The 27,537-nt window shown below is 35.6% G+C and overlaps 4 protein-coding genes and 1 long non-coding RNA gene across 5 annotated transcripts in view; 3 read left to right on the forward strand and 2 right to left on the reverse strand.

The window, feature by feature from the left end:
• The first annotated feature begins 336 nt into the window (after positions 1 to 336).
• On the forward strand, positions 337 to 2,707 carry LOC114747759 (TMV resistance protein N-like). The gene is made up of 4 exons (XM_028936098.1): positions 337 to 1,252; positions 1,360 to 1,650; positions 1,758 to 2,562; positions 2,643 to 2,707. The coding sequence occupies exons 1-4, from the start codon at positions 503 to 505 to the stop codon at positions 2,705 to 2,707; spliced, it is 1,911 nt and encodes a 636-aa protein (XP_028791931.1). The 5' UTR covers positions 337 to 502.
• A 10-nt stretch (positions 2,708 to 2,717) lies between these two features.
• Positions 2,718 to 3,147, forward strand: LOC114747758 (uncharacterized). The gene is made up of 3 exons (XR_003740407.1): positions 2,718 to 2,777; positions 2,859 to 2,957; positions 3,064 to 3,147. It is a non-coding gene; the product is annotated as an uncharacterized LOC114747758 (long non-coding RNA).
• A 1,336-nt stretch (positions 3,148 to 4,483) lies between these two features.
• LOC114747763 (uncharacterized) lies at positions 4,484 to 5,303 on the reverse strand. The gene is made up of 2 exons (XM_028936107.1): positions 4,983 to 5,303; positions 4,484 to 4,663 (listed from the first exon to the last, which is right to left on the reverse strand). The coding sequence occupies exons 1-2, from the start codon at positions 5,301 to 5,303 to the stop codon at positions 4,484 to 4,486; spliced, it is 501 nt and encodes a 166-aa protein (XP_028791940.1).
• A 2,134-nt stretch (positions 5,304 to 7,437) lies between these two features.
• LOC114747760 (increased DNA methylation 3-like) overlaps positions 7,438 to 27,537 on the forward strand; it is an 83,185-nt gene continuing 63,085 nt past the window's right edge. The window contains exon 1 of the mRNA XM_028936101.1: positions 7,438 to 7,684. The gene's annotated coding sequence lies outside the window, so the exon portion shown is untranslated. The remainder of the gene's footprint in view (positions 7,685 to 27,537) is intronic.
• LOC114747764 (uncharacterized) lies at positions 26,718 to 27,492 on the reverse strand. The gene is made up of 2 exons (XM_028936108.1): positions 27,166 to 27,492; positions 26,718 to 27,016 (listed from the first exon to the last, which is right to left on the reverse strand). Exons 1-2 carry the CDS (start codon positions 27,490 to 27,492, stop codon positions 26,798 to 26,800), a joined length of 546 nt encoding a protein of 181 aa, XP_028791941.1. The 3' UTR covers positions 26,718 to 26,797.

Raw genomic sequence — 27,537 nt, forward strand, 5'->3', positions numbered from 1 at the left:
AGGTACAAAGATGGAGGGATGCCTTGAGAGAAGTTGCTGACTTGGCTGGATGGAGCTCTGAAAATTGGTATTTTCTATGACTTCAAAAAATTATCATGACTTTGGGCTACGCTTAATATTAATGTTATTATTCTGTTATCTTTTTAGGTATGAAACGAAACTCATTGAAATAGTTACTGAAAATGTGAGGTCAAGAATAGTTGATCACCCACAATTCGATTCAAATGATGAAGGTGTTGATGATGGACTTGTTGGAATTGATGAGAAAATAGCAGATTTTGATTCATTTCTAGCGAATAAATCGGAGGAAGTTCAATTTCTAGGAATATGGGGAATGGGAGGGTTAGGCAAAACTACTCTTGCTAGAATTGTTTATGAGAGAATACACAGAAACTATGAAGTTCATTTATTTCTTCATAATGTTAGAGAGGAATCTGTAAAAGATGGTGGTTTAATTTCACTGCAACAAAAACTTCTTTCCCGTTTGAAAAAATCAATCAGAATGGAAGTGTGTGACTGTTATGATGGAAGAAAGCTGATAAGAAGAATGTTATGCAGTAAAAAAGTTCTACTTGTCCTTGATGATGTGAGTGACATAAGCCAACTTGAGAATTTGGCTGGAAAGGAAGGATGGTTTGGCAAAGGGAGCAGAATAATAATAACAACTAGAGATCAACATGTGTTATTGTTGCATGGTGTAGTTTCTCAGTATGAAATGAATTTCTTAAGTCACGATGAATCCCTTCAACTTTTTATTCAAATAGCTTTCAAAGGAGATCAGCCAAATGAAGATTATTTGGAGCTTTCTAGAAGGGCGATTAATTCTGCTCAAAACCTTCCTTTGGCAATCAAAGTGCTTGGTTCATTTCTTTGTGGAAGAAGCATACCAGAATGGGAGAATGCACTCAAGAAGATTCCTTTAGATGGCCTTTTTGATATACTTAAAGTGAGCTTTGATGGACTGCGAGATAATGAGAAGAATATATTCTTAGATATTGCTTGCTTTTTCAATGGCTTGCGCAAGGATGATGTCATACAGATTTTAGAAAATAGTGGTCTTCACCCAATAATCGGAATAAGAACTCTTATTCAGAAATCATTGGTAACTGAAGCTAAAGGGCGCTTGAGGGTGCATGATAGGCTTCAAGAAATGGGCAAGGAAATTGTTTTTCGCGAATCAACCAATGATGCTGGCAATCGTAGTAGGATATGGTCCTTGGAGGATGCTAGTCTTGTGCTTAGAAATATGAGGGTAACACTCTCCCCCTTTTCTGTGATTATGCATTATTAATTTAGTAATATATTCCGTGCATTTTTCATGTTATTATTAGGTTGATTGACTTATTGTTTTATATATAGGGAACTGAAGCAATACGTGGTATAGTGGTACAATTTGACAAACCAGATGTCATATATTTGGAACCTAAAGCCTTCTCAAATATGAGTAATCTCAAGTTACTTATCATATCACATTCTTCACATGACCAATTGAATCTTCTTCATGGACTTAACTGTCTCCCCAATTCACTGAAAGTCATAGATTGGAAGGAGTATCCTTTAGATTCCCTTCCAGGTCAAACTCAATTTGATGAACTTGTTGATCTCAAAATGCAACACAGCAAATTAAAGGAACTTTGGAGGGGAGATCAGGTAATTAAGGTCCTTTGCTTAAATTTATTTGTCTATGATTTATTGCATGCGTATCACTTGCTAGTTCTTGGTTTTTGAAGGCCTTTTTTTTTTTTGGTTCTTTGCAGTTTCCACAAAGTCTAAAGTTCATTGATTTGAGTCATTCAACAAACCTGATGAGAACATCAAACTTTGATAGAACTCCTAATCTTCAAAGATTAATTCTTAAGGGGTGTACAAAGCTTGTTGAAGTTCACTGCTCTTTCGGGCAACACAAGAATCTTGTCATTGTTAATTTTAAAGGTTGTAAAAGTATTAAAAACCTTCCAACCAAATTGGAGATGAATTGCTTAGAGACATTTATTCTCTCTGGTTGTTCAAAAGTTAAGAGGCTTCCTGAGTTTGGAAAAGGGATGACATGTTTATCAAAGCTTAATCTAAAAGGGACTGCTATATCCAAACTACCTCAATCATTGGTCAATTTGACTGGTCTTGTTATATTGAATTTAAAGTATTGCAAAAGCCTGGTATGTCTTCCAAGTGATTTTAAAAAATTGAAAGCTATAAAGAAGATCAATATTCGTGGCTGCTCAAAGTTGTCAAGGCTTCCAGAGAATTTGAATGAAAATGAGGCATTGGAGGAGCTTGATGTGGGTGGGACTGCTCTAAAAGAAGTGCCTTCGTCCCTCAATAATTTGAAAGTATTATCTCTTAGTGCATGCAATGCTTCTGCACAATCATCCTCATGGAATCACTTCTGCCTTCTCAAGCGGGCATTTAGGCTTCAAAGGCCTTCAAGTTCAACTAAGTTTTTGTGGTCTCCATCTTTTTCAAATCTATCATCTTTGGTCGAGTTACATTTAAATGGTTGCAATCTTGATGATGAATCACTATCCAGTGAAATAGGCAATTTATCATCATTGACAGCATTAGGTTTGGCTGGAAATAATTTTGTTGAAATTCCTTTGAGGTTCATTTCCAAACTTCGAAAGCTTGAATTTATTTATTTGAAGGATTGCCCAAGGCTTCGGTCTTTGCCTCAACTTCCAGCAAACCTGTCAGTGATACATGCTGGTGATTGTCCATTATTGAAAAATTATGTGTGTTCACAGCAACTATGGGAATTCACTGAGGAATTTGAATATCAGGTTTGTTGTAGTTCTCTTCACTATCATTTGTTTCACATCAGTCATTATAATTCCATAACATCCCAAATTTTGTTGTTATAGACTTCACGCCGATATGAATTCTCATCAGTAGACGGATATAAAGTTTACACTTTCAGTGACATGACGTCTGCATTTGTGAGACGGAACGAGTCACAAGTTGTGAGTTATTTGAATCTCTTGAATTTCTAATTTATTTGATTTTCTTATGTGACTATTTCTTACACATTAATTATTATACATCTAACATGAATAATTTTCATCACAGGATGACTTCTTCCTGCAACCGACTCGCATATTAACTATTCCTGGTAGTGAAGTGCCATCATGGTTTCACAATCAAAGCTATTTTGTGCGAAAGATCTCTCATTTGAGGATACTCCAACAAATGTGTCATTCATAGTAAATAAGCCTGATTCATGCTGTTCAAGTGAATGGTGGGGCATAGCTGTATGCCTAGTGCTAGAAAATGATTCGGAACATGCAAACTATGATGATTTTGCCGTACTTGGTTGGACTTATAGGTTTCTGAAGGTGAATATCCAAATTCATTCCGTCTTTACGCCACTTGTGCGCAGTCCAGATTTCGCCACCAACTATCTATCATTTACATTCGTTTTTCCTCATTTATTGTGGAAAAACCACTTCAAATGGTTTTTTTCATAGCGGATGAACCAGAGGAGTCACGTTTGAAAATAGTGCAGTGTGGGTGGCGCGTGTTGTGTAAAGAAGATGTTGAGAGATGGCGAAACACAAGCAGTGACGAAGGCTGTAGTGTCAGCACTACTGATGATAAGTTCATTGATGAATCTAGATGATGAGTTTGATGATGGAGTGCCCAGCCCTTCCAAGCAATGAGAAAAGTTGGAACAACCACTTGACATTGAGCTCAAACAAAACGGAGGCATGCGCTTGCTACAAATTAAATCTTTTATGCATATTTATTTTTCATGTTATTACATTTTATTTAGTGGCTGAAATTGACATATGCACCTTCCTTTTTGTTGTGCATTGTTTTCACTCTTGTCAAATTATAATTCTCATGCATGTATTGTAAAGTCGGCGGAGAAAAAAAAAACGAGAAGTTATGCCAGTCTACTATTTAATCAAATTATAAGACGGACAAACCATAGGTGTTCAGATATTGTTTATAGGTTTCAATCTAATCCTAAAAATTAATAACAGAATATTTTTAAATTTTAAAATTATATGCAAACAACAATTAATAATAAAAGATAACAATTAAATTAAAATTAAAATTAAGTATTCCTTAATAGTGCTAAACATCTCTGAAATAGTTAAAAATTGTCATATTGTGAATTTTGGGTTTAGAAACTCAAGAATAAACTTGATTTCAGTGGGCTACTAAACCTAATTTAACAGGAATTCTAACAATACCATGAAAAATAAAATCATTCGTACTTCACAGGACTAACCGACTAAACAGTAGATTAAATAAAAATGAAATAGGTCATATTTAAAAGTTAAATTTTCAGGTTATCATCTAGTACACGGGAAAATCCGTAAAAAAAAAAAATTGAATATATAAAATTCCAATTCAAACGGCTAAGGCTTAAAAATGACACAGAATGAAATGAGGCATGAATTGGCATTTTGAAAATATTATAAAATTACCTATATGCCCTTTTGATTCGCGACACTGCCGTGTTCCTTTCTTCGGGGGATGTTCAGATCTCTTTTCCTTCCTGTGTTTTTTTCTCTCTCAGAATTCTGCCATATATGTTTGGCGCAGAATGTTGTAAAATTTGTACAACATTTGAAAGCAGAAAATGCCCAACAATCTGAAGTTGAGATATAGAAAGATCATTACCCCAGCTGCCACAACGCTCACAAGGCACAGGATCCCCCTGTAAAAACGGAAGCAATATTGAATGCATCAATGGGTGCAATGCATGTAGCTTAAGCAAATTTTCTAAACGAGATATTGAAAGGGGGGGAAAAAATCCCATTTTGCAGTTCTAGAAGAAGTGTAAAATCCCATTTTGCAACACCAGACATGAGCTCAAAGTAAATGGGCCGTAAGAGAATCTTCTGTATAACTTCATTACACAACCCAAAATCTGATTCAGTTTCAATTTGAAACTCCGTAAGAATGAGACAGAACTGAGCACCCGAGTGATAGAAACCAAAATGGAAGAAACAGGAAGGAAACACAAAAGTTGTTACCTTAATACCAAGAAACAAGGAGAGAGCAATTGCAGAGAGAACACTAACAGTGGCGAGAAGGGTCTGGGCATCGAAATTAAAAGTGGAACTACTCACACCGTTGAACAGCAAAATGGGATTGATGATCGTCAGAAACCCTTCAGGGCGCGTTGCTTTCTTCTTGGGTCTGCTCTTAGAGAGGAATGGAGGCAGTGAGGACAATTGGAATTTGGAACGAAGAGACTGGGAGGATGTGGAAGAACAGAAACAGTGGATGGAGGAGGAGGAAGATGTGCTGAGAGAAGAGAGTAGAAGAAGAGTAGAGTGAGAGAGAGAAGCCATGGCCCATGCATAAAAGAAATATAATAGTCATCAAAATAAGAAACAAAGAGAAGGAAAATTGTTGCTGCCTTGCTTCACACGTTTGGCCCTGGCTCCCCGCTGCCTCCAGTTTTCCCAAGGACTATTTCGGAATATCATAACTTGGGATAATTTCATGAAAAAAAAAATTGGAGTGATTGATATTAATATACTACCTTCGCATATTTAAGCACCTTATCCCATTATTATACGTCTAACATGAATAATTTTTCATCACAGGATCATTTCTTCATGCAACCTACTCGCATATTTAACTGTTTCTGGTAGCAAAGTGCCATCATGGTTTTACAATCAAAGCTATTTTTGTGCGGAAGATTCCTCAGTTTTCTCTTTTGAGCCAAGAAATGTGTCATTCATAGCAAACAAGCCTGATTCTTGCAACTCAAGTAGTGAATGGTGGGGCATAGCCGTTTGCTTAGTGCTAGAAAATAATTTGGATGGTTGTGCGAAACGTTATGGTGCTCTTGAAATGAATATCCAGATTCTTACCGTTTCTGTGGCACTTATATGCAGTCGAGATGTCGTCATCAACTATGTATCATCTACATTTGTTTTTCCTCCTCATTGCTTGTGGTACGACCACTTCAAATGGTTTTTTTCATGCGGGAGAATTCAAACTTTCAAAGGCGTGTAGTGTGTAAAGAAGATGTTGATAGATGGCGACAACAGTGATGATAAGGTCATCGACGAATCCAGACGACGAGTTTGATAATGGACGAGTCTAGCCCCCTCCAAGCAATGCGAACAGTTGGAATAGCTACTTGACGGTGTCCAAATTAAATCTTTTATACCATCTCTCCTTCCATGATCAAGTTAGCTAATTTGAAAAAAAGTAAAGAAGTTACTAAAATACTTTAAATTATTTATGTATAATATTTTTTTAAAACTAATTTATCTTATTTATAAATTGATATATAATTTAATAATCTACATAAGTCTTTTAGAAAGATTAATTAAGTAATTTTTTAATCTTTTCAAATTAGTCAACTAGGTTTTATATTAAGAATTGTAAAATATTTTTTTTATGTTTTTAAATTTATTCAGTGGCTGAATATTATAACATACGCATTTTTTTTGTTGAACATGGTTCTTCTCTTGTTATTACATTTTCACTCTTGGTCAAATAATGATTCTCACACATGTATTTTTGTAGAAGTTATGCTTTAAACCATGGATGGAGTGATTGTTGTAAGTAGGACTGACAGAGTATGGGATAAGAAATAATTAGGATTTAATTAGATTAATAATTATATCCATTAGGGATCTGAATAAGAACATTTATATATTAAAATTAGGATTTATTACATTAATTATCTTTTAATATTTTGTAATTATCTCTTTAATTATTATTAGGATTTGTTTTAGGATTTTATTATTATTTTATATTTCTAGAAATTTTATAAAAAAAGGTTAGGGTTTTCATTTAATGATTGAATAAGAATTGATATTTTCTAGTCTCCTCTCTTTTTGTCTCTCCTTCTCTCTCTTCTTTTACATCTTTTCTCCCTTCTTTCTTGCATCAGGGACTTTTTGTTGTTGGTTGTTTTATGCAGTCTACTATTTAATCAAATTATAAAATGGAGAAAGCATATATGTTTATATATTATTTGTAAGTTTAAATCTAACCCTAAAAATAAATAGAAATCAATAATAGATTATTCTAAAATTATAAAATTAAATGAAAATCAATAATTAATGATAAAAAAATAACAAGTAAATTAAAATTAAACATTTCTTAATAATACTAAATATCCAAAATAGTTAAAATTGTCATATTTTAAATTTTAGACTTAGAAACTCAAATCAACGTGATTTAAGTAAGTTATTAAATCTAATTTAGTTGAAGTTCTAACAATACCTTTAAAAAATATGATGCTTTTAATGGCAAAAAAAAAAAAGAATGGTTTTTAGGACTAAAGAGTAAATTAAAGAAAACAAAATAAAATAAATATCATATTTAAGGATTAAATTTATTTTTATAGATGAGAATTTTTTTTTTTTTGGTTAAAAGGAAAGGCGTATTTTTGAGCCGGGTGTCTGGTGAAGCCGACCCTTCGCCGTCACGCATCCTTTGTTGGTGCATAGCACTGAGTCCTGACAGTGTCGAGTCTCGACCGCGGAGCTTTAGAGCTTCATCTGCAAAACGGGGAATTCGAAAAGCAGAGCCCTTCATTCCTCACTGCTCTTCTGCCATTGTTGAGGGAGTGTTCGCACCTAATCTTCTCCTTTCCTTCTTCCTCGTTGCTGATTTCTGTTTCGCCGCTGTTGCGGACCGTTGTGTGGGATCTCGAGCTTCTCTTCTTCTTCCTGTTTCTCGACGCTGCCGTGTTCCTTTCTTCGGGGTATGTTCAAATCTCTGTGTTTTTATCCCCAGGAATGCTGCCATATGTTTGGTGCGGACTGTTGCGTCCCGCTCCCCCCCCCGGTTCCGTCGTGTATGTGGATTGGGAAATTGTGGTTTTCTTCCAATTGGTGCTTGGTTTCTGTTGCAAGGTTTGGTGATTATATGGAATTGGATTTATAGTTTGAATGTATGAAGTCTGGGGCTGTGATTTTAAGAGAAATATTCTTGAAGTTTGTCAGATTGACTGCACAATGGGCGTTTGATAAAACGTTTGAAAAGAAAGAGGCTTTATGGACGTGTTTCTACATAATGTTTTGATTCATGTTTACCAGATTCGACAGATTTTTACGTTGGATGTTATTGAGAGCCTAACACAACCACCTCGATTATCTGCCTTTGGAACCGGCTATACTGTATAGACGGAGTTTTGATATTGGACAAAAATTTAGATTTTATTTTGGGTTGATTATTATTTAAATCTTGCTAGAAATAAAATTTGGAAACTTTATAACTTCGTAATGATGTTGGAAAGAATATTATTGGGAAATTTCAGTGATTAAATTTGTTTATTCTTATGTTAGTCTTGGGGCGCATGGAAATTGCAAAGTGCCGGATGAAATGTCCTTGAATGGAACTTTATGGAATTGAGGAATGGAAATTATTGGTGACAGCATTGAATAATTTATGGTAGAAGAGTTATGTATTTTTCTATATTGAAATTTGGAGAAATATGGATATTTTATTTATATACAAACTCACAAACACAATAATTATGGCGAATTATTGAACAAAATCAATGTGGCACTTTATATGTGGATTGTTGAAGTAAAAAATTTTTGGTTCTCTAAATTATCCTATGTTGTGGGTTTTGGTTGTGATTCTGAAGTTGTTGGAGGCTATAGTTAAAAGATTTATGGAACATGAATTTAAGCTAGAATGTTAAGATTAGTTACGAGATAGTGAATATGAAGTAAGTGGATGTCTTTTAACTAAATGGAAGATTATGGTTTTATAAAGTTTGAAGAAGGAATTACAGTGATTTTGTTTTGGACTTTAGAGGGTCAATGAGTGAATATAAGTCGGAATCAGCACCGTATCTGAGGGTCGTTTGTGGCCTTCCCTCATTTAATTATCTATATCTCTTAATTGTTTTACATCATTGTGTTGGGATATTATTTATAGGTTTCAATCTAATTCTAAAAATTAATAACAGAATATATATTAAAATTTTAAAATTATATGCAAACAACAATTAATAATAAAAGATAACAATCAAATTAAAATAAAAATAAAATATTCCTTAATAATGCTAAACATCTCTAAATTGTCATATTTCGAATTTTGGGTTTAGAAACTCAAGAATAAACGTGATTTAAGTAGGTTACTAAACCTAATTTAACAGGAGTCCTAGCAATACCATGAAAAAATAAAATAATTCGTACTTCATAGAACTAAAGAGTAAATTAAATAAAATGAAAAAAGTCATATTTAAAAGTTAAATTTTCAGGTTATCATCTAGTACTAGGGAAAATCCGAAAAAAACAATTGAATATAAAAAATTCCAATTCAAGTAGTTAAGGCTTAAAAATCACAGAATGAAATGTGACATTAACTGAGATTTTGAAGATGTTATGAAATTATCTATATGCGCTTTTGATTTGCGACACTGCCGTGTTCCCTTCTTCGGGTATGTTCATCTTCCTGTGTTTTTTTCTTCTTCAGAATTCTTTTTTTGATAAAACATCAGGGTATCCACCAGCGAACCCAGTGACTAATCCCTTCGCTGGCTTGTAGGCACCTCGATGGGTGGGACAGCTGGCCCGGAGTTTTAAAGCTTTTCCATGCCCAAGGCGAGGATTGAACCCTCGACACTTGGTTAAGGGAGGATGAGCCCCCACCGCTCAACCACACCCCCGGGTTTTCTTCTTCAGAATTCTGCCATATATGTTTGGTGCAGATTATTGTAAAACTTGCACAACATTTGAAAGCAGAAAATGCCCATTGTGAGCAAAGCACAACAATCTGAAGTCGAGATATAGAAAGATCATTGCCCCTGCTGCCACAACGCTCACAAGGCACAGAATCCCCCTGTAAAAACCTCATCACATTACCAGAAGAAGAATCAACGTTCACCCACAATGTTACCAGACGCAGTATAAAAATTGGAAGCAATATTGAATGCATCAATGGGTGCAATGCACGTCGCTTATGCAAATTTTCTAAACGAGATTGAAGTTAACTTGCCCTTAATTTATCGCTTTGGAGTTACTCCAAAAATTAACCGAATTAATGCAATATAGTGCACAATCCGGGTCGTATTCACTTTGAGGAGCCGAAAACGAAATTAAATCCTAGTAAATAAATGCAAGTAACCTAAATTATAAAAAGGATTCTTGATTTGAGAATTTCTAATTAAACACCATGAATTAAATTGAAATTAAAATACTTTTTTTTTTGTTTTTATGTAAAAACGATTAAAATGAATGAAGATTAAAGAAATGAAAATGAGACACACAAATAACACTAATAAAAATCAATCCTCCAATTCAACAACGCAGGCAATCATCACTCTAAAAGATGTGAGAGTTAAAAATAATGAATTAAGAATTATAATTAAGCTTTTGATCCAACAACTGAGACACCTCGAGTTGCCACAAAAAATTTTCCTAAAATCCCAACTTATTAACTGCAACCAGAATAGTAAAATAGAATTAAGGATACTAAAAACCAATGCTTAATTAGAACTCTTAAATCCAAAATAATATAATTAAAGCTAGCAAGAGACAATATGATCCAAAATTCTAAGCCACCTTAGAAAATCACAATATATTAACTCCAAAATCAATACAAATGTCATAACCACAATATCATAATTGAAATCAAAGCTATAAACAGCTCAATGTCAAATACTAAACAATAATCCAGTAACAATAATATCTAAAGATAATCAGATTAAGCAATACAATTATCCTAACAATCAGAAAAACTATCATAAGACCTAGGAATTGTTAAACAATTATTGAGTAAGAAATTAAAGCAACTAAAACTCCCCTTTAATGACCTGAGCTCCTGCCATTGTTGTTGAATTAGAGGATTATTACGCTCTAGCCACGGATTGCCATAAGGAATGCCACAATCAGTCTTCTGCTATGGGCTGCCATGGAGAACACAGTGGAGATATCAAAGACAGCGACGGAACAGTACACACGGTGTAGACTGGTCCTTCGTTCTGTCACTCTCCCTTGCCGCTGGTCTCGTTCACGCTGCTGCCACTCTGTTTTACTACCAGGTCCCTCACGCCGTCCAGCTCTCTCGCGTACTCTTCTGGCCGCCAAGATGAAGAAGATGATGAATAGTGTGTCGCTCTTGTGCACGTCCCTCAGTCCTTCTCCAGCGCTGCCAGCTCATTCAGCGTCTTCCTCCGTGTGTTGCTTTGTTTTTCCGCCGCCCCCAGCTAGCGTGTGTGTGTTTCGTGTTCAGTTGGTTCCGTCCCCCCGAATGAAGAAGATGAATACTAGATATTAGGGGGAGCAAAACGCCCCCTTTTATTATTTTATTATTTTTTCTTTTTTTTTTTTTAATTTATTTTTTTTCTTTTTTTTTATTTTCAAAATCTTCCAAAAACCTGCAAGCAAAAATTTAAAGATAAGGTAGCATTAATTGTCCTAAAAAATCAATTAGTCATAATTAAACCAAAATATGACAATTTTACCCCTATAAAATAATAATTCAAAATAAAACATATTAAATCAATTAATCAATCAATTAAGGTCAAAAGGGACTAATTAAGTTGACAAAACCCATATAAAAGATATCAAAATATATAAAAATAATTGAGTTTGCCAACTCCCCCACACTTAGCCTTTTGCACTCCTGGGCAAAACATCATTAAAGAAGAATCTAATAGAGACACTCAATGCAAGCAAACATAAAACTAACTAAGCATGAATGTGCAATTAATTCAAGCAACCTTTATTCTTAATTAATCAACAATCATAGAATATTTCAGTGCAAAGAAATTAATACAAGAAACATAACAGGATAAAAGAAGAGAAACATAATGGAGCTCACATATGGTACAAGTGTTTCACTCATCTCTCAAATGGGAAAAATTTCACTCAATCCACCTAGATTAGCACCTACCATAAGCTTGTAGAAATTCTAATATCTCCACCACTAACATACCTTAGGTTCATGATCAAGGGGACTTGAAGGGTTGTAATGTCGAAAAACAAGGCCAAATGAATGAATGGACTAACAAGTGAAATGCATGAGTAATAAAGTATCAACTCAAAGTGAGTTAAAGTACAATCATGAAACAACACCAATGTGCAGATTTTAACCTTTTGAGACAGAAATCCTTGCCCTTCAAACCACCATGGAATGCCTTATTTCAAATTTATTATTTTGTTGCAACTTATTTTCTTTTCTTTTTTTATAACTTTCTTTCTTTGGCTTTTTCTAAACATTTTCTTCTTTTTCTTGCCTTTTTCTATCTCTTTTTTTTTTGCTTTTCTTTTTCTTTGGCATCCAAACCCAAGAAGGCAAAGATATAGACATTAATGATATACTTTTCAAAATGAAAAACTAAATATAACTCATGCAAAACACTTGCTAAAAAAATGAATGGAATGAAAGTGAAGGCTTAAAGGGGTGAACAAGGGTTAAATGAAGTGGTTTGTGTTTGGGTAAAGGTCTAGAAATGAATGCCCCTAGCATCTTCACAAATCTAGGTATCAATGCAGCTTTGAAAAAGAATCTAGACAAGTTCTAGAGGTTAACCAAAACTAGGTGAAAATCACACAAGATGAGAAAGAATATATGGCTCAACAATCCTTCCATCAAGGCTTTCTCCAAGATGTTTTCTCCTTAAGAATCAAGCTATGAAACAAGATTAATAACACTGCACCGAAAGTATTCTACTATGCTAATCAACTAAAAATAGAAATCACTCAAATCAAATGCAATCAAACTCAGCCGTGTAATATTCGCAAGCATTGTGTAAAAAAGACTTTAAAAAGAGATGCCCAATAATTACAAAAGTCAAGTTAGCAACAAAGAGAACATCAAATAGCCCATACAGCAGTGCAAAACACTGAGGCGAATGAAAGTAGGAGGACACAGAAACTAGCAGCAAAATTCCCAAGCAAGAATCACTCTCAAATCATGCGATGCAATTCAAAAATCAACCAATAAGGCAAAGAAGAGAGAAATTATAGCAGCAATACTTAGGAAATAGGAGCAAATCCAAAGGTAAATTTTTTTTTAAAGCAGCTCAACAACTCAACAACAATCCCCCCTATACTTGATCAATACATTGTCCTCAATGTAAGAAAAAGAATATTATCTTAACCTAAACTCTTGGGTGAAGTGGAAGTTGTGAAGTCCGATTTGAAATCGAAGCACAACACATCACTATCACGAAAAAGAGAGAAGGGAGAGATAGGATAAGATAATGTGAAAAGAAAATGGACAAGCATAAATCAAGTGATTAAAAGAGATGGTAGAATCAAGAGGAAACAAAACAAACAACTACTAAACAGAAATAAACAGCTACAACTACAACTACTAGAGAAGTTCCCTCCCCCACACTTACTTCTAACTATCTCAGCAAACAGATATCACCAGCAATACAACAGAAAGTAAAAGAGTAGGGTGGAAGGGAACAACCGTGTGATCAAGGGGTCTTTGATCCTCGTGGTAGTGCTTCAGCAGATGACCGTTGACTTATGAAGTTATACCGATTTCCTCATCTACGAGCTCTACCGTGCCAAAGGGATATACTTTAGTAACTCTAAACGGACCTTCCCACTTGATGACAAACTTCCCGGGCATCAGCTTCAACCGGGCTTTAAACTTTAGAACCTTGTCACCTTCATAAAACTGCTTCCTCAGAATCTGTCTGTCATGAATCATTTTCAGCTTGTCTTTGTAGATTCTAGCATTATCATAGGATTCAAGTCTCATTTCTTCAAGTTCTTCGAGCTGCATCTTCCGATTGACTAGTGAAGATTCGAGATCTACATCACATGCCTTGATTGCCCAATAAGATTTGTGCTCGATCTCCATAGGTAGATGGCAAGCCTTGCCATAGATTAACCGGAAGGGGGACATGCCTATAAGGGTCTTGTAGGTAGTCCTGTAAGCCCAAAGAGCTTCCTCAAGCCTTTCACTCCAGTTCTTACGGGATGGTTTCACGATCTTCTCAAGTATTTGTTTCACTTCCCGGTTAGAGACTTCAGCTAACCCATTCGTCTGAGGGTGATAAGGAGTGGTCAGCTTGTGATTGACTCCATGTTTAGCCAATAGAGACTTGATGGTCCTATTGCAGAAGTGTGTTCCTTGGTCACTGATGATTGTTCTTGGAATGCCATACCTGTAAAAGATATGAGAACGTAAAAACTTGGCAACAGTAGAAGCATCATCTTTCCTAGTTGGCACTGCCTCTACCCATCGAGACACATAATCTACTGTAAGTAATATGTATGAAAACCCAAAAGATGAAGGGAAGAGACCCATAAAATCCATGCCCCACACATCAAAGATTTCACAAAAATGCATAGGTCTTAAAGGCATCTCATGCTTCCTACCCAAATTCCCAAACCTCTGACACTTATCACAAGACTTGCAGAAAGAATAAGCATCCTTAAATAGAGAAGGCCAATAAAAATCACACTCTAAAACCCTCCTAGCAGTCCTATTAGCACTAAAATGCCCCCCACAAGATAAAGAATGTGCAAAGGTAAGATAGAGTGGATCTCATTATTTGGAACACAGCGTCTGATGATCTGGTCATTGCATTGCTTCTACAAGATTGGAGCATTCCAGATATAGTATCTTGCCTCCCTCTTCAGCTTATCAATCTGAAATTTAGACATAGAAGGAGGTATAAGGTCAGTGACAAGATAATTAACTATATTAGAGTACCAAGGCTCATGAACAGCCAAGGCAAAAAGTGCAGAATCAGGAAATGAGTCAATAACAAGATCAGAAGAGTCAACTCCCTGTGTGCCTTCAGGTAACCGGCTAAGGTGGTCAGCTACATGATTCTCCGCTTCGGCTCTATCTCTAATCTCAATATCAAACTCCTGTAGCAGCAAAGCCCATCTCAGCAGTCTAGGTTTAGATTGAGGCTTCTTAAATAGGTATCGAACCACTGCATGATCTGTAAAGACAACCACTCGAGAGTTTATAAGATACTGTCTAAACTTATCCAAAGCAAAAATAATAGCAAACAGTTCCTTCTCCATAGTGGTATAATTCACTTGAGCGGAATCAAGCATCTTGAAGGCATATGCGATGACTCTAGACTATTTCTCCTCCCTCTGTCCAAGCATGGCACCTACTGCAAAGTTAGAAGCATCACAAGACAACTCAAAATGTAAATTCCAGTTAGGTGCAGTGAGAATAGGAGGTGAAACAAGCATAGATTTCAAAGTGTCAAAAGCAAGTCTACACTCATCATCAAATTTAAATTCAGTATCCTTTTTTAATAAGGTAGAAAGAGGCAGAGCAACTTTACTAAAATCCTTAATAAAGCGCCGATAGAAACCTGCATCCCCTAAGAAAGACCTCAAATCCTTTAAACAAGTAGGATAAGGAAGGGATGAAATAACTTTAATTTTGGCCCTATCAACCTCAATCCCCTTTTAGGAGATGAGGTGACCTAAGACTATCCCTTTATCAACCATGAAATGACACTTTTCAAAGTTTAAAACCAATTTCTTATCGATACACCTCTCAAGAGCCTGCTCTAGGCTATTCAAGCACTCCTCAAAACTTCACCGTAAACAGTGAAGTCATCCATAAAAACCTCCATGTTTGCTCTAGAAGATCACTAAATATCGCCATCATGCACCTTTGAAAGATGCCTGGAGCGTTACACAACCCAAATGGCATCCTTCATAAGCAAAGGTACTAAAAGGGCATGTGAAGGTAGTCTTGTCTTGATCTTCAGGAGCGATAGGCACCTGAAAATAGCCAGAAAAACCGTCAAGAAAACAATAGTGAGACTTTCCTGAAATTCTCTCCAACATCTGATCTATAAAAGGTAATGGAAAGTGGTCCTTTCTCATAGCATCATTCAACTTCCTATAGTCTATACACACTCTCCAAGCATTTTGAACCCTAGTTGGAATCAGTTCATCATTTTCATTTCTCACTACTGTGATACCGCTCTTCTTTGGTACTACTTGTACTGGACTTACCCACTCGCTATCTGATATGGGATAGATGATCCCAGCACTCAATAACTTTGAGACTTCCTTCTTAACCACATCCAGAATGAGAGGATTCAATCTCCTCTGTGGTTGCCTAACTGGCTTGGACCCTTCATTCAAAAGGATCCTGTGTGTGCAAACTATGGATTAATTCCTGGAATATCCCTAAAGACCATCCTATAGCCCTTTATGACTCTTCAAACACAGAAATCAATCTCTCTTCTTCAAAACTATTCAAAGAACTGGAAATAATAACAGGCAATTTAGAATCAGCAGCAAGAAAGACATATTTCAAATTAGGGGGAGGGGTTTCAGTTCTAAATCAGGAGGTTGCACAACAGAAGGAACTAATTCTTTTATGTCAAGTGCATTCAATGCAAGTGGCATGTCCATATGGCTTGGGAAGGAGATATAAGCTCATCATGATGTGTATGTCCTCCACTTCCCAACTCAGTGCCATTCTTGGATGACCTACAAAAAGAAGGATCGGTATCAATTTTATCAACAGAAACATCAAGTAAATCACAAGAAAGAGTGGGATTAGAAGTGACTAAGTCAGTAGCAAGCTTGTTGCTAGCCTCTTCTAATGTTCCAGCACCACTCAAAGGAGAAGCTACCGGTGTAGCTTATGTAACAGCTCCTTTATCATCAGTCCTGCAGAATCAACAAACTCGCCTTTCTCAAGGCTATCATCAAGTGTAATGTTCAAGGCAGAATCACAGTTAAGACAAGATGATGCATCAAAATCATGAGAGATGGAAAGGAGGTGATCAACTTCTAAACAGTTAACACACACCACGTCACCATAACATGAGCAAAAAGAAGAAGAATGAGGGGTAGATAAACAAGTAAATGCATCATCATGCTCAACAATCTCATCATACCAGTCATGTTCATGCATCTCAGATTCATGCAAATCATCAACATCATTAACAGCACAATCAATCAAATTAACACCCAAGTAAGAGCAATCTGCATAACCTTGACTCATAGCATCAGAAATGTTGAAGGTAATTGTTGGTCCCCAAAGCCCATGGTAATGACCCCGTCTTTCACATTAATTAATTATGGTTTGGGCTGTTCTAAGAAATGGTCTTCCTAGAATCAAAGTGCTATCGGCTTTAATCTCATCAGTCATATCTAGCACATAAAAGTCAGCTGGGAACACAAGACCCTTCACTTGCACAAGAACGTCCTCAAGAAAGCCCTTAGGATGTCTCATAGTCCTATCAGCTAGACCTAGCACAACACTGGTGTCTTTCAAGGCATGAATACCCAAACTCTCATAGATAGAGGTAGGCATAACATTTATGGCTGCACCTAAGTCTAGTAAGGCATGTGAAATGTTTGTTTTGCCTATGGTACAGGGAATAATGTAGGAACCCGGGTCTTTACACTTAATAGGTAGCTGTGGCTTGAAGATAGCACTAACACTAGACCCCAGTTGGATTCTCTCACTATGCCTATACTTCCTCTTGTTTGTACATAGATCTTTCAAAAACTTAGCACATCAAAAAGATTGCCCTTGAGGAACCATTTTCAAAAACTTGCTAAACATTTCAAAAAGCTCATCATTATCTTTCTTTTCAACAACTTTCTTACTCATGAGATATGAATGAGGAAAAGGCAAGTCAGAAATGTTTACCTCATCACCTTAGAAGATGATCCTTTCTCTATTGGCTCTTTGGATTGAATGGAGGTCTCTTGAGTGGCCTTGGGAATGTCTTGAGTGGTTTTAGAAGGAGGAGACTCAACTTCTATCTCTTCATCAACCGGTTCTTCATCCTCTTCATCCTCTTTGAATTGTACTTTCTTAGCACCAATTTCTTACCGCTTCTCAATGTAATTGCATTCAAAGATTTAGGATTTATCACCGTGTTAGAAGGCATTGAACCACTAGCTTAACTTGCTGTTCACTCCACCATTTGACAACTTAGTGACATAAGAGTCAAATTAGAGGTTCTAGTTTCTATTGCTCCATCCTATTCTCTAGGGCTGCAAATCTAGCTTCAGATTAGCTTCAGACTTAGATATGTGCTCAGTCATTGCCTCAATGCCTTTGAGTATTCGAGAGAAACCGCTCATCATCCTTAGACTGTGATTGCTGTGGGGTAGACATGGCTCTAGAAGATTCTCCTTGTAACCCTCCATAGCAAGATTGCCCTTGAGGAACCATATTCCCTTGAAACCCCTCTTGAACCTGCCTATTGTCACCTCATCCCCATCGGAAATTTGGATGAGCTTTCTGTTGGAATGGCTGAACACCCAAGAGGGGGGTGAATTGGGTGTTGATTAAAATTAAAAATCTTTTTGCAATGTAATGAAATTCATAAGAAATTCTGAGTATAAAAAACAATGAATCGAGATAAGCATAATCACAGTAGTAAAATGGTTTAGCTGGAAATATAAAGAGGTAAGGGAAGAGAAGATGCAAAGAGTGATTTATCCTGGTTCAGTCCTCACTGACCTACGTCCAGTCCCCAGGCTCCCCCTGAGATTTTCAATCAACTATCTCCCTCAAGTTTAACACGGGTACTTGAGAACCACTACAATCACAAGTTTGATCCGGGCACTTGTGACGCCACTTACAATTCTTAGACTAACCAGTCTATTCAGCAGCAACCTTACACCGAGGTAAATACTCCCCCTTACTCACCGTAAGGATACAATCTAATAATGATAATGAAGATTGAATATTTCTTCTCTCAAAGAAGTGATAGACGACTCTTTAAGCACGTTTGGGAAACTCTCCTCTCTATCTTACGAATACATAAGTTTTAATCTATGAGGTACAGAGACAGGGAGTTTTCTTTCGGAGCTCTAAATGAGAATATGTTGCTTCGGCATTTTAGCACTTGATGTTGTAAGCTCAGGCTCTTCTCTTTTTTTTCTTGTTTTGAATGCTCTTCTATTTATAGATGATGTTGGGTACTTGACCGTTGAGTATTTTCTTCCCGTTTGGCTTGAAGAATATGACCGTTGAAACTAGCCGTTGGAAGCTCCTGATGAAAGTCAATTCTTCACATCATAAATTCGTTGTGGCTCTTTACCTGAAATAATCTTCCTCAAATCAAGTGATAAGTATCTGATAATCTTAGAAACAATAAGTTGGAAAACATGGAATCAATCATCAGATCTTCAGATATTCAGAAAGTAAGATAAACTTACTTAATCGATGCATTGATCGATCATATTATCGATTAATTATATGAAGAAAAGATATAGCAGATACATGCAATTATCGAATAGGTTATGGATCATGTGATGATCGAAGAAATAATTGATAAATGATGAAGCATGAATACAGTGACCCAAAAATGATTTATGCAAGAATAAACCTTTTCAAGTTACGTTTGCCTTCGTATCCTTTTAATAGAGAGTTATGTGTAAAAAGAAGGCTGAGAAAAGCTTGAAGATAAAAAGATAAAAGATTTTGAAATCATCGTGAAATGCTGTTATGAAATGAATTTGTACAGTGATCGAACAAGTGATCGAATACTTGTTGATCGAACATATTATCGATAATCTAAGTGTTACAGAAATGAAACTTTAGTCATTGATGATCGAACAAATTATCGATAAATGGATGATGGATAAGGTTATCGATAAACAATGAGTAAGAATATATTCAGCGAAAAACACAGACTATGCGGATTAATCGAACAGGTGATCGATAAAAGGTTGATCGATAATATTATCGATAAAAAGATCTATTCTTGTAAAACCAAAAAGCTGATTTATCGATCACGTTATGTGAAAACAAGGTAAACATGAAGTGCGGTGATCGATCATATTATTGATAATAAGATTATCGATCCAGTGATCAAAGAATCATGGTTTAAAAGCGATGTGCTAATTATCGATCATGTGATCGATCAGGTGATCGATAAGCTACTAAAATAATTATCTGCATACAGAGCTATGAAGCAATGTTCGATCATATTATCGATAAATGACTGATCGATAAGGTGATCGATAGATGGAGACTAAAGCAAGACATAGAATGAGTAGACCGCATTACCATTTATCTGTCTTCTCATCGATAATCTATTTATCGATCATGTTATCGATAAATGCCTATTTATCCATAACGTTAACCTTGTTTATCGATCAAGTGATCGATAAATACATTTATCCATAACGTTATCCGAAAACCATTTATCCAATAGGTTATAAAATCTCAATAATGCATATGAAGATAAAAGAGAAGAACTGAAAAGATAGTACCAGGAACTCGATAAAATGATTGAGTATGTAGTTGTTTGATCAGGCTCGAGTAACATCTGATAATGGCTTCTCATTTCTTCATTTCTTCTAGTGCTTTTACTCAATAACATGTTTGAGTAGTATGTTGCTCGAGAGCTTAATCAATCAATGTAGAACTTCTGGTCTTTGCCTCCATAAATTCGAATTCTGATTCAAGCAGAACGAAGGTCAACTTTGAGTGATCATAACTCTTCCAATTCAACTCCAAATTTTGCAAATGACCTATCCCCAGAAAGCTCTTTGAGTCTACTTTATAATGCAACAAGAATCAACCCAAAATTCATTGTGTTTGCAAAGTTATATTCATCACAGTGACTGAAGGTCGGAATCAAGGCGTTAATCCTTACTGCAATGTTTCGAGCAACATATCTCCCTCATATGAAACTCTTTGAAGTTTATTTTGGTGTCCATGAACCGTGTTCTGAGTCTAGTTTCATATGAATCAAGTTTCACCTCAAAAGGATTTGTGGTTTGAGAGATATTGAAGAAATACTGAATCTATGTCAGAGCTGAACGAAAAACAGAGCATAACAGAGGATGCATTTTATCGATAAATGGATGATCGATCAAGTGATCGATAATTGCCCATGAAAATCACCTCTGAAGCTTATTTTCCATGTTTATATGAAGGGTGACTCAATATATGATGGTATAACTTCCCGATTGTATATTTTCGCTTCCGACTGAGCCATTCAAACTTCTGATTGAGTATAGCAACATTTAACATCAAATCTATGAACTTGAATCTTGATATTTTCATTTGATCTTGCAAGTTCTTCTTTTCTCAATCTCTCTTCTTCTTCTTCCTCTTGATCATTCTCCATAACTCAAAGTGCAACATAATAACTCCTTTCTTTTCTTGAGGAAACTACACAAGATATTAAGTATGATAGTTAGTCAAAATATGAGATAAATAATTTATGTAAACTTTTTGCTCTATTATTTGACATCATCAAAACTAATCATATCTAACACTTTCCATCCTTCATTATATGTGTTTGAGTATGGGTTCCATTACTTAGATTGATTGGCCCTTCCTTGATACATGGCAGAAACTTCCTCATATCTATGAGGGAAAGCAGTAGAGATGTGCATAACAGAGTTACAATGCTCACAATTAGGTGCAGTCATCTCTATGGAATTAGGATTCCGAGTGTCAGTAGGGGGAGTGTGAGATGCAAGCTTATTCAACTGTGTAGTCAAAGCAGCAATTTGAGAAGTGAATGTGTCCAATTGAGGAATGTGGACTGAAGAAGGATTAGTATGCATTGCATTGACATTTTTAGACTACCTGATGTTATACTGTTGATGGTTCAAGGCCATTTTCTTGATAAGTTCCCATGCCTCCTCAGCAGTTAAATCAATGAGAGAACCCCCAAAAGCAGCATTTAACATCCCCTTATCTTGGGTCTTAAGTCCATCATAAAAGTATTGGACTAACTGCTCATCTGGAATCTGATGGTGTGGACATCTAGAAAGCAAGTCCTGAAAACGGTTCCAGTAGTCATAAAGTGACTCATCATAATCTTGCTTTGCAGAGTAGATCTCTTTTCTCAATGTAGATGTCCGGGAAGCAGGGAAATACTTCTCTAAGAATGCTTTTCTAAGGTTGTTCCAGTTATGGTAGGCATCTGCCATATGCCTAGGCAAGCTCATGTACCATTCTTGCGCTTTGCCCTCCAGAGACAAGTGGAATACCTTCCAAAGAACCTCATCCAGATTAGCCCCGATCGGCTTCATGCTAGCACATACCATAGAGAGAGATTTCAGATGATTATACGGGTCCTCACCTGTCAAACCATAGAATTTAGGCAAAGAATTAAGCAACAGACTTTTAATCTCAAAATTAACATCAATATTAGGGCATGCAACATTAAAAGGATCATAATTTGCATCAAAAGTAGTGGCTTCCCTAATGGTTCTTCTTCTAGGGTTATCTCTATTATTCTCTCCTACTCTATCATGTTCCCCATTATGTCCATTGCCCCCTCTGTCATTACCACCATTGTTGTTACCATTAGGATTATTAACTGTTTCCATTATGTCACCTAAGTCAACCACCAAATCTAGATCAGTTAAATTGTTTAGTTCAACCTCACTAGTCCTTTCTACCCTTTGGTCTTGTCTAACTTCCCTTAAAGAACTTTGAAGCTCAAGATTGGAAGGAACTAGGCTTTTAGACCTACCCTTTCTTGGCATAAACAATCAATCAACCAGAAGCAATTAAGCAAAAGAAAACAAATGAATGCAATGCAATGCGAGTACATGTGCAATGAATGAAAAATCAAGATATTTAGTTGTATTTATGAAAAAAAAAATTTCTATGCAAAGGAAAAAAATACTATGAAAAATCAAAAGAAACAAATGCAAATTACGAAAAAAAATGCAAAAACTAACAAAAATGAAAACCAAAAAGGCTCAACAAATGAACCCCAATCAAGGCTACTTGACACTTAATTACTAGGGAAACAATTTCTTCAACTTGCCCCTAATTTGTCGTTTTGGGATTACTCCAAAAATTAACCGAATTAATGCAATATAGTGCATAATCCGGGTCGTATTCACTTTGAGGAGCCGAAAACGAAATTAAATCCTAGTAAATAAATGCAAGTAACCTAAATTATAAAAAGGATTCTTGATTTGAGAATTTCTAATTAAACACCATGAATTAAATTGAAATTAAAATACTTTTTTTTTGTTTTTATGTAAAAACGATTAAAATGAATGAAGATTAAAGAAATGAAAATGAGACACACAAATAACACTGATAAAAATCAATCCTCCAATTCAACAACGCAGGCAATCATCACTCTAAAAGATGTGGGAGTTAAAAATAATGAATTAAGAATTATAATTAAGCTTTTGATCCAACAACTGAGCCACCTCGAGTTGCCACAAAAAATTTTCCTAAAATCCCAACTTACTAACTGCAACCAGAATAGTAAAATAGAATTAAGGATGCTAAAAACCAATGCTTAATTAGAAATCTTAAATCCAAAATAACATAATTAAAGCTAGCAAGAGACAATATGATCCAAAATTCTAAGCCACCTTAGAAAATCACAATATATTAACTCCAAAATCAATACAAATGTCATAACCACAATATCATAATTGAAATCAAAGCTATAAACAGCTCAATGTCAAATACTAAACAATAATCCAGTAACAATAATCTCCAAAGATAATCAGATTAAGCAATACAATTATCCCAATAATCAGAAAAACTATCATAAGACCTAGGAATTGTTAAACAATTATTGAGTAAGAAATTAAAGCAACTAAAACTCCCCTTTAATGACCTGAACTCCTGCCATTGTTGTTGAATTAGAGGATTATTACGCTCTAGCCACGGATTGCCATAAGGAATGCCACAATCAGTCTTCTGCTATGGGCTGCCATGGAGAACACAGTGGAGATATCAAAGACAGCGACGGAACAGTACACACGGTGTAGACTGGTCCTTCGTTCTGTCACTCTCCCTTGCCGCTGGTCTCGTTCACGCTGCTGCCACTCTGTTTTACTACCAGGTCCCTCACGCCGTCCAGCTCTCTCGCGTACTCTTCTGGCCGCCAAGATGAAGAAGATGATGAATAGTGTGTCGCTCTTGTGCACGTCCCTCAGTCCTTCTCCAGCGCTGCCAGCTCGTTCAGCGTCTTCCTCCGTGTGTTGCTTTGTTTTTCTGCCGCCCCTCGCTAGCGTGTGTGTGTTTCGTGTTCAGTTGGTTCCGTCCCCCCGAATGAAGAAGATGAATATTAGATATGCGTTTTGCTCCCCCCTTTTATTATTTTATTTTTTTTTTCTTTTTTTTTAATTTATTTTTTTTCTTTTTTTTTTATTTTCAAAATCTTCCAAAAACCTGCAAGCAAAAATTCAAAGATAAGGTAGCATTAATTGTCCTAAAAAATCAATTAGTCACAATTAAACCAAAATATGACAATTTTGCCCCTATAAAATAATAATTCAAAATAAAACATATTAAATCAATTAATCAATCAATTAAGGTCAAAAGGGACTAATTAAGTTGACAAAACCCATATAAAAGATATCAAAATATATAAAAATAATTGAGTTTGTCAGAGATATTGAAAGAGGAAGGGGGACAAAAAAAAATCAGCATAAAGTGACTTGTAGGGAGAGAGAAGAAAAGAAAAGAAAAGGAAAGAAAGAAAGAAACCATTTGGTATCGGAAGAAGTGTAAAATCCCATTTTGCAACTCCAAACATGAGCTCAAAGTAAATGGCGCCGTAAGAGAATCTTCTGTATAACTTCATTACACAACTCAAAACCTGATTCAGTTTCAATTTCATTGACGAACAGAAACTCTGTAGGAATGAGATAGAACCGAGCATCGAGTGATAGAAACCAAAATGGAAGAAACAGGAAGGAAACACAAAAGTTGTTCCCTTAAAACCAAGAAACAAGGAGAGAGCAATTGCAGCGAGAACACTAACAGTGGCGAGAAGGGTCTGGGTATCGAAATCGAAGGTGGAACTTCTCACACCGTTGAACAGAAAAATGGGATTGATGACCATCAAAAGCCCTTCAGGATGCGTTGCTTTCTTCTTGGGTCTAACCTTAATTAGAGAGGAATGGAGGCAGTGAGGACAATTGGAATTTGGAACGAAGAGACTGAGAGGATGTGGAAGAACGGGAACAGTGGATGGGGAAGGAGGAGGAAGAAGAAGATGATGATGAGGTGAGAGAAGAGAGTGGAAGAAGAGTGGAGTGAGAGAGAGAAGCCATGGCCCATGGATAAAAGAAACATAATAGTCATAAAAATAAAAGAAAGAAAGATTGTTGCTGCCTTGCTTCACAACATTTGGCCATGGCGCCTTACAACCTCTAGTTTCCCAAGGACCGTTTTGGAATGTCATAACTTGTGGGATAATTTCATGGAAAAAAATTGGAGCAATTGATATTAATATTACAGATAATATAGTTTTTATCCGTCAAATTTTTTTCATTTTAATTTTGGTCTTTCAAATGTAAAATCATAAGTTTTAATTTCTCAATTTTTTTCTATTTAAAACATTAATTCATATAATTTAATAAAAATTTAGATCAGTTTATCCCTTAAGTATCTAAAATCTATAAATTTAAATTTGATGGACCAAAGGTAAGATTTATGAAAACTTAAATAATGTTTAAGATTATACTTCTAATTTTTACTAAATTTTTTACTTTAAACTATTGGTAAAGAATCAAACGAATGGAGTAGAGAAAAATAAAGAAGGTAAAAAAAAATCTCATCTTTAAATCAGAGTTGAGATGAGAGCAAATCTATGAGAGTGGAGTTTCCATCAAAGCCACACAAAAAAGCCGACACTATTGATTGAAGCAATCACTTTACATTGTTATGAACAGTGAAATGAGAGAGAGAATGAAAGTGATACCAGCTTGGCTGGGCTGGAGATTGATTTTTACATTTAGCCTTTTATATTTAAATCATGCTTCCTTTTAGTTATTTAAGTTTCCATTTAGTCTTTCTTCAAAGCATAAACGAAAATCTAATGGTAACTAAAAAAGTGTTTTTTAAAAAATATTTTTTTTCAAATCGAGACAGGTTTTTTCACATATTTATTTTGTATACTGTAAAATTACTTTTAAAATCATGGTTTAGTGTTCATCCAAATACTCCCTAAGTTAAACTTGTGGTAATGATGAGGTAAACTTTATCGGGCCATTAGTTTAATAACAAAAATATAAGCGAATCAACATCATATTATAATATTCACTTGAAATATTTGGGTTCAAAAGGGTGAAATATAGCTAAAGGAGTAAAGCTAAATATGATATAATGGGCATACTTAAATTTTTGGGTTCAGTTGGCTATTTGTAACAAATATGTAACATCCTTTTTAATCATGTGTATCAGAAGTATTCTTTAACTTTGTAGGAAACCCTTACAATCAATAGGAATACTCTGAGAAAAAAATTATAAATTTTGGAGAAAAAATGAAGTGAGATTTTATATTTAATATCAAATTTAACTATCAACTAGCTTTTATATTAAAAAAATATATTATCTACTATAGTTATTTATTTAATTTGAATAGATAAAAAAATTAATTAAGTTAGTTATTTGTAGCAAATGCATGTTAATTTTCTTATAGTATCATTTTTAACCATGTGCATTATAGCTGTAATTGATGAAAATTTCCTTACTATATGTAATTAATAAGGATACTTAGGAGAAAAATCATAAATTAAGCAGAAAAAATGGACTATTGAAGTCTTATATTGAGAATTAAAATAACCTTTTATCTACTTTTTATATTTAGAATCCGGAGTAGTATACTATATTTCAGTTGATCAGGTTAGGGGTAACGGGGGCCTTGAATTTTTGGACTTCCAGTCTGATATTTCAAAAGCATGCATGTTGTAGAGCTTGTGGAAGATGTCTATGTGCATGCACAACATTTGAAAGCAGAAAATGCCCATTGTGAGCAAAGCACAACAATCTGAAGTCGAGATATACAAAGATCATTACGGCTGCCACCACAACGCTCACAAGGCACCGGATCCCCCTGTAAAATCCTTATCACATTAGCAGCAGAAGAATCAACGTTGACCCACAATGTTACCAGAAGCAGTATAAAAATAGGAAGCAACATTGAATGCATCTATGGGTGCAATGCATGTCGCTTATGCACATTTTCTGAACGAGATATTGGAAAAAGCCTCATCATAAAGTGACTTGGAGGGAGAGAAGAAAAGAAAAGAAAGAAACCATGTGGTATCGAAAGAAGAGTAAAATCCCATTTTGCAACTCCAAAGATGAGCTCACAGTAAATGGTGCCGTGAGAGAATCTTCTGTATAACTTCATTACACAACTCAAAATCTGATTCAGTTTCAATTTCATTAATAAACCGAAACTCTGTAAGGTTAAAACCGAACCGAACATCCGAGTGATAGAGTGATGCCCGTGGACTACAATGAACAGACCGAAACCAAAATAGAAGAAACAGAATGGAAACATAAAGTTGTTACCTTAAAACCAAGAAACAAGGAGAGAGCAATTGCAGCGAGAACACTAACAGTGGCGAGAAGGGTCTGGGTATCGAAATTGAAAGCGGAACTACTGACACCGTTAAACAGCAAAATGGGATTGATGATCATCAAAAGCCCATCAGGTGGCGTTGGTTTCTTCTTGGGTCTACCCTTAGAGAGGAATCGAGGCAGTGAGGACAATCGGAATTTGGAACGAAGAGACTGAGAAGATGGGGAAGAACAGGAACAGTGGAAGGAGGAGGAGGAGGAAGAAGATGTGGTGAGAGAAGAGACTGGAAGAAGAGTGGAGTGAGAGAGAGAAGCCATGGCCCATGGATAAAAGAAATATAATAGTCACCAAAATAAAAGAAA

This window comes from Neltuma alba, unplaced genomic scaffold (assembly GCF_004799145.2).
Source record: "Neltuma alba isolate B1F8T4 unplaced genomic scaffold, ASM479914v2 tig00005443_pilon, whole genome shotgun sequence".
NCBI classification, from domain to species: Eukaryota; Viridiplantae; Streptophyta; class Magnoliopsida; order Fabales; family Fabaceae; genus Neltuma; species Neltuma alba.